The following is a 15,112-nucleotide window of genomic DNA, read 5'->3' on the forward strand; positions in this document are numbered from 1 at the left end:
TAGTTTTTTTCTTCTTCTATATTTCTCAAGCCCTTTTCTATTGACATTTTCATTTTTTGCTTTTTCTTTATTTTTTAACTACTCATTTTCTTAGTTTGTATTTTAATATTCCTTAGAATTTGAATATTAATTTTTTTCTTATCAAATTTTCCCTGTTAAATAGTTTATCATATTTGATATTAAGAAAATATTCTACATAGAAATGAAAATTTTATATTTTTTAATCTTTTGATGAATACATTATCAAATCATTAATTTCTTAATAGTCAAACATTGTTCATTCTTTTAGTCACGTAATTTTATATTTCTTCAAATTAATTAAAAAATATTGATACATCATTTTAAAGATTATTTTAATAATCAAGATACGAATTTAGTGGTCATATTATGTAACATAATATTAAATATATGTTTACGCAAATAACCCTTTAATGTATTTTTAGGAACAAAATATTAACTATTCAAACACATTTAATTTTAAATTAGTTCAAAATTTTCTTTCAAAAACATGTCAAAACAAGCTTAGCATTTATTATTGTTTGTAAAAAGTTAATTAATAGAAACTCTTCATTTTAACATAATTATAAAAATATCTTTATGGGCTAATTTTAAAAGTAAAGGCATGTATGGATTCTTCTAGATTTTCATTTTGGTCATTAATTATACAATTATTATTTTGCCCTTAAATAATATTAAAATTACTAAAATGCCATTGTTTAATAGATATTTTTGGTTTAATGAAATTTCACACTACAAAAAAAATATATATATAGAAAATGTGATTGAAAATGTGGATCCATATTAAATGTCACATCATTAGGATACACATGGCATTTAAGAAAAGATATTTGGTTGTATTGTCATTATAAATCTATTACCACTTTTTTGATGCCATAACATAAAAACAAACATTCTAGAATATTTATGAAATGACAAATTTGCCCTTGGTCGTCCTCAACTTGGCTCTTCTATATAATAGAAACTAGATAGAATTAGCCCGTGCAAGCATGGGCCAAACAATGATCACAAGTCACAACATCTTTTTATTTTATTTATTTGGAAGAGTCATATTGTGTTTGATATTTACATTGAAGTTTGATTAATTTCTATCAAGAATTTTTTTATAACTAAAATTTGAATTCAAGACTTTTATAATTAAGAAAGAAACAACTTTATTTACTGCACCACATTCTTTGATAGTACACAAACTATTTCCATGAAATCATACCAAAGAAACCTGAAATATTTAGTTAATATTTTTTCATCTATAAAAAGTTAGTGAAAAATTAATTATTGTTCACTAAAAAATTCATCATTATACTATTTTGGTGAACATCTAGGAAGAAGTCTCAGTCCATCTTTCTAGAATTTTTTATCACATGATCTCAATTCACACATGAAAATCTTTTCTTTGATGTAGTAGAAATTTAGAGCTTAGGATTAGAAAATTTAAAATTTAAGATATATGAAAGATTGAAAATATCAAAAAAAATAAAAAAATAAATACACATGGCATAGAACAAAAAAGGAAAATGACAATTTTTATAATTAAAAGAAGAAATTGATTTTTTAGAGCAAAAGTATATATGATTTTCACCTAAAGATTTGCAAGACCAATCTAAAATGAGGAAAAAGAACATCTAATCTAAAGCAAACAAAATCCAAAACTCTAATGTGATGATGTGTTTTGTGGAAATACACGCCACGTTGAATAAATTATATATAAACTGATCAAAATATCCTTGACTCAAATTTTAAAGACAAAATATTGGCATGTTGATACCATTTGTCATCTCATTCTTCTAATATAGTAAGAAAGAAAGAAAGAAAGAAAGTTAATGTTTGATTATAAATTTAATTGAAATTTTAAAAATAAATACGTGAACTTTCTTAATAATTTTTTATATTTAAAATCTAGTTTAAACATGTTTTTACTTGGAAAAAAGAGTAAAATTTAGGAATTGAATTTTTTTTGAAAACAAAATTTTAAAAATCAATCAAATTTCATGAACAATAAATATATTTTATTTCTTATTTAAAAAATTTACTCTTAAAATCATAGTCAAACTAGAGTTTAAAGTATTTAAAGTATGTTGGTTGCAAGTAGAATTTGTACAAAAAAAAATAATTTTTTTTAATCGTACAAGAAAGTTTTTGGTTTTCCACCCGATGTACAAGAAAGTTTGACAACATGTAAAGCTATTTAAGAAATTTTATACTAGTTAAATATGTATAAATTTTAATTACATCAATAATTTAACAAAGAAAATATGACTTAAAGTTAAAAAAAAATCAGCTAAGTGGTTCCATTAAGTACTCGTGAAATTCTATGGTTTACCTTACTAACAAATGAAAACATTCTTCTATACACAAAACCAATAAAAGTATATGTTTATTAGTATAAAAAATGATATAATGAAGGATTTTTAATTCTTTTATCTTATAAAAATTATATGAAAATATTTTTTTAATCTTGTAAATGATATAATGATATAGTAAGAATGGGTGTTTTTCTAGAAATTTGTCTCTCTTATAGATAAAAGTGTTTTGATCAATTGTAAAATCATGGCAAATTTAGCGTCTTTAATCAAGTGTAAAGTCATGGCAAATTTTGCGTCTTTGATCAATTGTAAAGTCATAACAAACTATTCATGACATCGATCGTAAAGTCATCAAAAATTATTTATAACATCACTGTTAAATTATCAAAAAATCAAAATTAGAAATGATTGTTCATAATAAAATAATGTATTCAAGTTGAAGCACCATTATAATATTGTTGAATTATTAAAATTAAAAACGGAGGTTCACAATAAATATTTGCATTCAAATTTCAAGTGAAAACATTGGCAAGAAAATCTGAATGTCATTGTAAATAGGAAAAATTACTTAAATACACAACACTTCTTTACCTATTCTCAATATTTTCCTACTCTTTTACTAAAATACAAAAATCCCTTATTTTCCCCCATTTCAACTTAACCGGATACTTTATTAGTTTAAGTATCCGCCCGTTATTAATTAAAGTATCCGCGCTGCTCTATTAAGTATCCACACTGCTATATTATGTATCCGAAAAACACTAAAAAAAGGGATTTTTGGTAATTAATGAAAGAGTAGGGAAAGGAAGTAATTTCTTTCTTATACTATGTCATTTGCCTAATTTTTACTTGTAAATATGATTATGGTCTCTTTATCTATCAACTTCATCCCTCTTTTTTTCTTTCCCGATATCTTCAACTGCTATCTCGATCAAAAAATTGAAAAATGAAAAGATTCCGTCAAATCTTAAAAAACAACAAAAAAATTAATAAAGGCATAGCACGCTTTTTCTTATCTTACAAATATAAGTGGGTTTTTTTTCTTCTGTTTGTTTTATTTTTCACATTTTCTTTTATCTATAATTTGATTTTTGTGTTGATAATACTATTTCGAATATTTTTTCTTAGATTTTTGAAACTACATTTTTAACCCAAAGTTTGAAAAACAAACAAGTGTTGTTTTGATTTCTCTTCCCCCAATTAATAGTCACTCTTATGTGTTTAAAATATAGTTTATAATTTTGTATACAAAAAGTTAATATTTTATATATAATTTGAGGTTAATTAAATTAGCCATTTGTTGTAATATAATATTACAGTTATTATTCTTAAAAAAATTATTAATAGTTAATAAGTCTTGGGAAATTTAATTCAAAGTTTTAAAATATTAATTAAAGTTCTACCATCATTTAACTAAAAATTTATAATTTTGAAAAGAAAATTTTTAAATATTTTTAATATCCTAACTATATAAGGAAATAATTATTTTTTCTAAATATTAGTAATTATAGTTGTGCACAACAGTGATATGCTATTATACTTCTTGTTCTGCCAAACCTTTTCAATTTTCGAGAATTTACAAATTTGATCATTTTCCATTAATTGAAAATTGCGATTGAATTTGACACTTTTGCCAACTAAATTTGTGGTTGAATTTGAACATAAATGAAATTTTGATAGACCAGAAATAATACAGAAGCTTCCTATATATAATTAGAGCAACTTTCACATATAGCAAACAAAAAAATTATATTTGTATGCTATAGCAAAGTTTGCATAATTGCGCTCCATAGCAAACATATATATGTATAATTCGCTATACATATACAATTGAAAGCTGTCTATTTCGTTATACATATATACAAAAAGAAACAATTGTATAATTCGTTGGCTCCTCTTCAGATTTGTATAAATTCGCTGGCAGGCCATTTGTATAAATTGTTGTTAGCCTCTTGTTTGTATAAATCGTTGCAAAAATATGTGTATATCAAAAATCGCTCTCTCTTTTCGCTTTATACAAACATAAATTATACATTATACAAACATAAAACTGGGCAGGGGAATATTTTTATTGTATGATTATAAGTGTATAGGACGAATATATATGTATTTGCATGTGTATATACAAGTTTCTCGCGTTTTATACAAACAGAAACGCAATTTATACAATTTTGTTGTATAAAACGAGAAAGAGAGAAAGACAAAAGAGAACTGGGCAGGGGAATATTTTTATTGTATAATTATAAGTGTATAGGACGAATATATATGTATTTGCATGTGTATATACAAGTTTCTCGCGTTTTATACAAACAGAAACGCAATTTATACAATTCTGTTGTATAAAGCGAGAGAGGCGAGCAAAGAGGGAGTGGCGAGCGAGAGTTTGAGGGAGAGAGGCGCTGACAAACAGTTTGCTACAGGACACAATTAAATCAAAGTGTGATTATACCATTTAATTTGAATTAATAGTTTGCCATTATGTACAATTTTCCCATATAATTATTGTTTTTCTAATATTATTATTATATTGTTTTTCTAATATTATGTTTGTCAGTATTTCACGTGACATCAATTTAATAAATTTAGCTGTTTATTGAGTTGAAATTTTCTTTTTGGCCCTTTTGCGATTTATTAAAATGAGACACCTTCAAACTAATGTGAAATAATTTGGTTTAGAATTATAAGGGGAAGAAAAAATAGAATAATGAACTCAATATATATATATGTATTTCATATAGGAACCTCCACAGGTAGAGTAACTACTGTATAGATAATTTACAGATCAAACCAGGGATGATAATTAATAGGTACTAGTTCTAATTTATATGATATAATTTCTTCTTTAGTCAGTTAAAAAATAATGATATATTTTTACATTTAATAATAATATCTTTGAAATGTTCATCTTATCCTAAATGTAGGGCTGCTTATTAAATGGATCGGACGGATAATTTTACTTATCGATTTGACTTAATGGATGTCGGTATTTAAATTTAAGCACTTATCGGATAGTTATCGAATGATATATCAGCTAACCTGTACCTTTTTTTCTCTTTATGAACGCACCTTAAAATGACTTTTTCTCCTATTTTGAATGCAGTTAATTCTTCTATATTACAAAAATATAGATTAATAGTAATGTAATAGTTTTTTAAAATCAAATTAGTAATGCAATAGTTAATAACAAAAAAGAAAATAGGTTTTCAAGTTTTTGGCTTTACTGCCTTAGAACAAATAATATATATTAATATATTATGGAAAAATATTAAATGATGCTAATATACCTAAGTTAAAAGTGTAAGTATGATAACTCTTGATGGGTTAATGGTTTATCCGATAAGGAAATTGAATAATCAATACCCACACCAATAAGCTGTTAATTATAATATTCTAATATGTTCACCAATCGTTTATTCGACAATCCAATATCAATAAGCTAATTTTGCATTTGGCTTATCAGTTACGGTTCGATTTTGAACACCCCTACTTAATGAGATGATTTATAGTCACGCACACATATATGACTTGTTTTAGATCATAAATTTCAAAAAACTTTATTTCTTAAACTTCATGTCAAGTCAAACAATATCACATAAATTAGTGCCGAAAGAGTAATATTTATGAGCATTATCAAGAATTTGACTTAATAAGTTTAATTGGACATACATTTGAACTTTGACCAAACATAACAGCTGTCATATTAACATCGGCAAGATTTTTTCAAAAATAAATAAATTACTTAATCATATATCATCCAATATTATTATTTTTCTAAAAAAGAACATTCTAAAATAAGTGGATAAATTGAATTTCATCATCAAATTAACATTAAATAATAGAGCATTAGTTGCGGTGAACAGAGTTGGCATAGTTTCCGTTTGAGTAAAATCAAGATTTTAAAAAAAAAATTAATTATGAATTTGATTTTATTTAGAGAAAATAATCAAATGCCCCCTCAACCTATTATCAATAACTACACACTTATGTTTCACGGGAGTCCTATCACCCCCTAGACTATTTTAAAATGGAATAATTACACCCTTAGATGCTGATGGCACACGGAGGCATGTGAAAGTCAGAAGAATTGATAAATAATATTTTTAATTTGAATTTTTGTTAATTATATTTTTTTACTCTTCTCTTTAAGTTTTTTCTTTTTTTTTTTCTTTTTTTCCCTCTATTTCTCATTACTCAACATGCACCCCATCACCATTTCCTCCACCTTGAACCACCATCACTACACTAACCACATCTTTTTATCCTATCTTCTAATATCTTTTTTTACAATTTATTTCACTATTTTCTACAACTAACACGGTAAATCATCAAATAATTATTAAAATTATTACTCATATTTTCGGAAAAATCAAATCGTCCTTAATCTCACTATTCCAAAAAAAAAATCACAAAATAAAGACCAAAAAAAAAATAGCAGAAGAAGAAAGATAGGAAAAACAAAACCTAAAAAAAATAGAATTATTAAACACCTTCCATCATAAAAATTCATTCTATTATTGAATTTTTTAATTATTGAAGAAATTCAGTGAATTAAAACAACTATGACTATAAAATAAAAAATTTCGATCATGAATTTCATAAAGCAAACTAAACATGAGTTTTGGGTGTATGATCTGGGTCATTCATCTTTTTTCATTTTTATCAATCTCAAATTAGTTCAAAATATCAATACCATTAATCTACCTTTTCATTGATTTTAGGTCAGTAAAACACATCAACCATCAGATCTTATCTTCAATCTCTATTGTTGTTTGGTGAAGACCCAAGAATTTAATCATCGACAACCCGTAAATAAAATATTACAAATTTGGTGTCATGAAGACAAAGAAACAACATAATAAAAAAATTGAAAAAAAAGAAGAAAAGAGATGAGTAATCAAGCTCGTCAAGGTGCCTGAAGGATGATTTAAAGTGATGAAAAAATGATAATAAACATAGCTTCGATTTTTTTCATGGATGACTAATTTGGAAGAAGTAAATGAAAAACAAAAGAGAAAAGAAGAAGAAGGAGGAATAAAAGAGTAAAGATATTTTTGTAATTAATGAAAAAGGGGATAAAAAGGAAAAAATAAATATAAATAATAAAAATAACAGTTGGCAGCGAGTGGGCATCACTACATGTTGAGAATGTGGTTGTCTAGTTTTAGGGTGGTATATATTTTATTTTTGAAAAATTCAGGAGGGTAATAGGACCCCCGCAAAGTATAAGTGTGTAGTTGAGAATTCGATAATAGGTTAGGAAGGCATTTGTTTATTTTCTCTTTTATTTATTTGTGGAGTCTACATTTATATGGTACAAAAAATTATTTGATATGTTAATTTTTTTTAGAGAAAATAAATTTTATTGAGTGATTTTTTTATATAAAAATCTAAGTTCAGTGATTTTTGTGATACAAATCAAAGTTTAATGACTTTATTAAATAAATTTTCAAAGTTGAGCTCTTTAAGATATTAACTCAAGTACGTGATAAACTATTAAAAAAAAGAGTTCAAAATTTAAGGTATATTTTAAAAAATATAATTAGTATTTTAAAAACTTTTTTAATAGGAAACATACTGCATAGTTTAAGAATCACAATTTATTAAGGACACACAAAAAAAAAACTTTAGAGATAAAGTGTCAAAAACACATCTAAACTATCATTTTTTTTAGTTTCACACCTATACTCTATATTATTGAGAGTGTGAGTTTCATACTTAAACTATCACTTATTAATTTGAGAAACACATATCTCTTTTATAACACTCTCATCATGGTGTGTAATACACTCTCGGTTTTGGATACGAAGTCGCCTTTGTTAGAAAGCGCCTTACTCCAATATGAGTACCGGACATGGGATGGAAAAAAAAAGTAATACACTCTCTCTTACTTAAAAGAAATCCAAATCCTCCCATAAGTGTGATTGTTAATATAGGAATCCAAATCCTCATTGTTAATATCTTCTAAATTATATAAGGAGGTCGATCAGTACATGATAATTTGTAAGTTAGAATTAATTAAAGATGGGTGATTGGTCAGAAATTAATTATGATATGTTGGTTCTCATAGCTAAGCGTTTCAATTTAATTGAAGATTACTTAAATTTCGCCTCTGTATGCAAATCCTGGCGACGTGCGGCCACCAACGAGAATTTTAACACTAATTTGCGTAGAGTTCCGTGGCTGATGTTAGCCGAGGAAGAAGGCAATTCAAGTCGACAGTTGGTCAGTTTTTATAATGGCGGCATGATTATGAAGAAGAAGATTCCAAAAGCTAGCGGAAAAAGATGTATGGAGACTATGGGATGGCTTGTTACAGTAGGAAAAGACGAAGGTGAAATTAGTTTGTTACATCCCTTCTCTGGTGTTCATATCGAATTGCCCCACCAAAATACCACCAAAAATTATCATACACACTACCAAACTGGCGAACTGTGGACCTATTTTCACAAGGCAGTTTTATCTGCTAGTCCTTCTGAGACATCAGACTACGTTCTCATGGTAATTGAGGGAGGTGTCAAGTTCCTCAGTTATTGGAGGCCAGGCTTATAAATAAATCCCCTCACGTTGCACATCGTGATGTCATATATTTTGATGGCAAATTTTATGCAGTTGATTGGAGGGGTCAAGTTCTAGTTTGTGATATTGAATCAAATCAGACACAAGTAGTTGCACAACTAGCAAGGGAATATGATGGGGAAGAGTTGTACATAGTAGAATCACTAGGAACATTATTTATAGTTGTGCGTCACGGTGTTGGGTTAAGATGCATTACAGATGATAGCGAGAGGATTCCATTGACATTTACCCAAGATGATATTTTTGATGATCTTGATGAGGAGCTAACTTATGGGACAACAAATATTCGAGTTTTTGAGGTAGATTTAGTTACTGGCGAATTGACGCAAACTAAAGAATTAGGGGATAGAGCTTTTTTTATTGGTCATAATGCTTCTCGCTCTGTTCAATTTCCTGGAATCAAGCCAAATCATATTTATTTTACAGATGATTATTGGGAATCATACCTTTCATTTGAAGAAGGTGGTGGCTTGGACATGGGTGTTTTCAACTTAGCTGATGGCACCATCCTCCCGTTCCCACACTACAAGGGTGTCTCTTTAAGTCCCGTTTGTCCTCCAACTTGGGTTACACCAACTCTATATTGATGCCATTCGATCACACTCTTTTCATTTAATTTTCTACTAGTATTATTTGTTATTGTTGTTTTCCTTTCCATCTTACGTAATTAGAATTATGTTATGAATTGCTTTCAAATTTATATATTTGGAGAATTAATGTTTCACGCAGGATTCAGTATTAAGGACCTAGCAGGGGCGGTTCAATGCCTTAAAAAATGAGGCCCAAATTTGATGATCTTTTTTTAATTTATTTTTTAGTAATAATAGAATTATTATAAATATTTTTTAATTAAAAAATAAATTATATTGGGTCTTTCTTTTAGTTTGTTTCGAAATATTAAAGAATGTTTTTTTTTGTCCAATTTTAAATTTATCTTCCACATGATATGTTTAAGACCACTTGATTAAAAATATTTTGGTATATTTTATATATATATATTTAGTTTAAGATCATAGAAAAATAAACTCTTTTCATTAAAAAGAAGAAATAACTTTAGAAAAATGAAAACTAGATCTCCAATTTATTTTTGACTTTAGGCCACTAATAGCTGCACTATGAGATTATCTGCAATCTTAGTCTACAGCAGCATGAATAAAGGACCTACTAAGTAGACACATATTTAGTATCGTAAATTGAAGTGTGAATATTAAAAGCTCATTGTTTTCATGAATTTTTTTATACATTTCACCTAATAAAGATATTATGTAGTCGTATAAATTCAGATATGATAAAGTAGTACAAGAACACAAAAGTAACATTGGAATGTTAGAATAGTTTTCTATCAAGTAAAAGTTCAAGGTTAACAAAACTAAGTCACAAAATTATTGAAACAATTGATCATCAAATGCAAACAAGCAAATACTAATATCTGTATTTACTTCTGGGAGATTGACAAGACATACAATATTTATTTTTCAGAGTCCAGCTTTAACAATAAGCTTGAGGAAATGTACGCTGATGAACAGACGACACTACAAAATTGATGAGAGACAAAGCTCACGTCCTGTTCCATCCCATTTAACCTGCACTACAAAACACAATTGCATGAAGCACATCTAGATCTCTCAGCCACTCATACCTCTATGAAAATAATAACAAGCTAAAAATATATTTTGAATTAAATTGATCACATGTGTCAAGTGAACAATAACAAAAAATAGAAACATTTTTTCTATATATTGTTGAGTAAATATCTCAAAAGATCACTCAAGTATGTGAAATTATTTAAGAAACTCACTCAACTTAATTTTATATCAATAAAGTCACTCAACTTATGAAATTTCTTTTACAAAATCACTCAAGTTAAACTATTTTTTCTACAAAATTATTATAACCAAAAGATAAAAAGAGATAATTGCACAAATTACCCTTCAAGTTTAATTTCATAATACTTTCTTCCCTTTTACTTAAGAATATTATGTTTACCTCTTTTTTTTTTAATTATAATTTTCTTAACTTAATTAATAACTCAATTGTCCAAGCATTAAGCATTAATGCACTTGGCTCAGGCTTCGTCTCTTCAAGTAAATTTTTAGCTGGTCTTATAGCAAACAAAAAAAAATCATGAACTGGATTTTCAAAATATTCATATCAATAACTATTACCCTATTAAAAATAATGAAGAAACACGACAACAAAATAGTGAAAATGAATAAAAGAAGACAACAAACCTGTAATTTTTCAAAAAAATTATTTCAACCTATAATCTTTTCGATAGTCCTGCTTCCTTGACTTTTAATTGAAATTTTATTTTAACTGGTGGGTCGAATATTTGATACTAGTGTTTTAATATGAATTATTTAGTGTTAGGGATGATAATAGAGTGGAGCGGAGCAGAGGCAAAGTGGTTTAAGCCTTAACCCAAAAAATATTAACCACCCCGCTTTTTTTTGTGTGTTTTAGACCCACCCGCCCGCTCGGTATCAATCCCCACCCAACCCGGCCAACCCGCAACAGTTTTTTTTAAAACAAAAAGTTAAATCAAATTTAATAATGCTAAATTATTTTTACATCTTTCAAAAGCCAGCAAATTTAGATAGATTATGTAATTAAGGATAATATCTTTTTATTTTAAGTAGTATTATATGTTCATAATCTTATTTCACATCTTTCCAAAAGCCAACAGATTTAAATGGTTATCAGTTTATTTTGCAGCAGTGAGGCAGTGATGCATTAATTTTGAAAAATTGAGTTTGTAAACTTAATTTTTAGTTTTCGCGAAAAAAATTTCAAATAACATTTAAAAAAAAAATATGAATAGTTTTTATGTGTACAATCATGAAATTCAGCAAATGAAAACATAATGCAAATTCACGTTTTTAATTTCACTCAAAAATAAAATTATGAACTCATTTTAAATTAAACTTTTGTTTTGCTTAAACCCACTACCTCCCCGTCCCTGCCCCATCCTGTCCCGTTCTGCATAGCCTTAAACCCGTAATCACTACGCATAGCTTACAAACCACCCCCGCTTCATTGTCATACCTATTTAGTGTGGCGTGCATGTTTGTATGGAGTAAAAAACTAATTTGTTTTGTGAAGTTAGATTTTTTTTTTTGGTAAAATTGAATAAAAAGATGCTATAAAATCAATTAAATTAAATAAAATATGATAAAGGGCAACTTAGTTAAATAATTATATTAATAATAATTAGGTTAAGAAAATAAATATGAGAAAAATAAAATAAGAGAGATAAGTAAAATATTATAAACTACTTATTTTTTATATTTTTTGGTTATATTGATTTTCAAAAAAATTAGTTTAACTTGAGTGACTTTATAAAATGAAATTCATAAGTTGAGTGACTTTATTTTTATTAATACAAAATTAAGTTGAGTAACTTTCTCAAATAATTTCACATACTTGAAGAGAGTCGTGATACTTCCTCTTTAACTTCTGTCTCGCTTTTGACATATTATTTTAGTAACTGAATCTTGGATTTAACAATGGCATTGTAAACAACGAGTTTCTAGCCAAAAAAATATCATCCAACATCAATTGTGCATAACTAGTTACTCAAAAAAGCTAAATGCAACTCATCTACCCCAACATAATCTTGCAGATCCCTCTTGAGTAATTGAATGCATATTCTGGACAGGATATCTGAAGCTTTTATTTCATCTATGTTAATTATGGTCACACAGCAATATAAAACAATATCATTATACATAAGTGTTTTCCCAAAATGCAGGAGGTGTTAGAGGTGGAATCAGTTTTAACCTAGCACTTCAAAGGAGCCGTAGTGATGCAGGAGTATTTTCACAAATATCATGAGTTTTTTTATTCCCGTAGTTGGTATACCTGCATGTCACAAGATGACCTATAAATACTAAAGGCATATAGAGAAACATCTGAGCTCACTAGACAAAACCATTTTCGTTAACTCCTAGTGAAATCATTCTTGATGAACTGGCCGGAAGAAGAAATGCCACACATGCAACATCAAGCAAAAACTAACTTGATACACAATAGAATGAAGGTGTTATATTAACTCACACGGGAAAATTAAGCTAGAAAGACTTACTGTTTTCCCTTTCTAGATGTAGTTTTCATATCAGTAGTGCCTCCCCACATTTGTGTGCCATAAGAATCTCATATCCATTTGGATCCCCAGATAGTATGTCTTGAACTTATCATAGACTCCCAGAATTTCTGAGGGAAGAGTGCAAGTAGCGACAGACTGTGTTGGCCATAACCCAGTATTAAGGAGCTACTCTGCAATCTCAACACCCGCAGCAACATGAAAACCTATAATTGTGTCTTGTGAGGTAATCATGTCAGTAAACATGCCTGGTTTTGAGGTGAGTTCCTCAGTAAGCCCTTTCTGAAGTTTGTCATCCACAAACAAAGAAATGAACTCATCACTCAAATGGGGAAATCATGCCATTCTGGAATATTTTGTCATTATAAGACGTACTACATATAAACACGATCAAAAGACACAGTAGAGATCAAGCTTACCGAAGAACTGATTTTGGGTGGCAGACTGTCGACAAATGCCCTCCGATCCGAGTCGTGGCCACAGCATGATTATCTACCCTATCACCTTTTGTTAGTATTTGTACACAGCCAATGACCTCTACTTATTACCGAAGAAAACACAATAAATCCATACACCAACAACATATCACATTACCAGTTATTTTGAATATGTTCTGGCTTCGCTGGTACTGGTACTGGTACTGGCTCTGGGACGGCTGCCCTACGATGGACATTGTGTAAATGTTGCTGAAGTTCTGATAGAGAGGGAAATGCGTTCCCACAATCTCGACAGCAGAACGAGAACTTGGTGTGACATTGCCGATTGTGTTATTGTGTTTTTTTTTGTTTGAAATTTAAATCTAGTTAAAACTCATCTCTAACTTTACTTATTGCATCCAAAAATTTCAGTATTGTTGCACCATTAAATTGTGAGTTCTAGATGCAATAAGTGTTCCTTACACGTAACTGGTTCTAAAGGTAAAAATTATATTGCAATGAATCATATATACACATAGATTGTACTTTATGTATAATAAAAGAAATTTATGTAAATTCAATAAATATGATGCATAATTTAGTAAGATACAAAATTTGATGTACTCATTGTACTTTATGTATGATAAATTTATTTTTTATGTGAATTCAATAATATGATACATAAATTAGTAAGATAACATGATTTTGATGTAATTAAAATTGACTTTTATTGAATCTCAAAACACTCTTTAAATTAATAAATATTAATTTATCGACTAAATAATACCTTCACAAAATAATAATATTTCATGATTCCACCTATATTAATTTAGTGAGATTTTACTGTTTATAGAAAAAAGGGAAAATTGTATGAAATAGCAAACTATTAATTCAAATTAAATGCTACAGCCATAGTTTATTTTAATTGTAATTCACAGCAAACATCCTTTTTTTTGCCATTTGATTCGGTATACAATTAGCTATTTTATACATTTCGGTATAAAATGTGTTTGCGTTTGTGTTTGTATAAAGTGAGAGAAAAGTGTATATACAAATACAAAACATATATTTTCGTCCTATACACTTATAATTATACAAATATAGATCTTATTATACAAATTACAATGTATAAATGAATTTATACAAAACTGAACAATTTGTATAAAATTGGAAGTTTCTAGCGAATTATCAAATCAAAAACTCCATAGCAAACATAAGATTTGCTATGGAGCGCATGCAATTATGCAAAGTATAGCTATAACATACACATATGATTTTTATGTTTGCTATATGTGAAAGTTGCTCTAGAAAAAACTTTAATGCATAACTTGTGTGGTACATAACCAACTAATACTAAAAATTAAATCTCTTGATTAATTTTAATTTTAATTTTTAAAATAATAAAATTCATTAATTGTACAATCAAAACATGTGTATCTTAATCATGTAATTTTTTGATTAATTTCAGCTTATTACTCTTTTAAAATAATAAATTCACTAATTTAATATATCTACACTTAGATACATATGTGCATAGTTGCACATATATACATTTATATCATTATATGTATCATGAGCACTTATATCTTAGATACATAAAAGATTTGATAGATTTTGATCAGATGGACACAAACATATTTATACGTTCCATGAACACATACTAACATCTTATATATAGGGGGGGGGGGGGATTGAAC

The 15,112-nt window shown here is 27.8% G+C and overlaps 1 protein-coding gene across 1 annotated transcript; it reads left to right on the top strand.

Annotated features, from left to right (window-relative positions):
- Positions 1 to 8,342: 8,342 nt before the first annotated feature.
- Positions 8,343 to 9,484, top strand: LOC107060139 (uncharacterized). Its single transcript, XM_015307636.1, has 2 exons — positions 8,343 to 8,832; positions 8,931 to 9,484. Exons 1-2 carry the CDS (start codon positions 8,343 to 8,345, stop codon positions 9,482 to 9,484), a joined length of 1,044 nt encoding a protein of 347 aa, XP_015163122.1.
- Positions 9,485 to 15,112: the final 5,628 nt, after the last annotated feature.

This window comes from Solanum tuberosum, unplaced genomic scaffold (assembly GCF_000226075.1).
Source record: "Solanum tuberosum cultivar DM 1-3 516 R44 unplaced genomic scaffold, SolTub_3.0 scf00062, whole genome shotgun sequence".
NCBI lineage: Eukaryota > Viridiplantae > Streptophyta > Magnoliopsida > Solanales > Solanaceae > Solanum > Solanum tuberosum.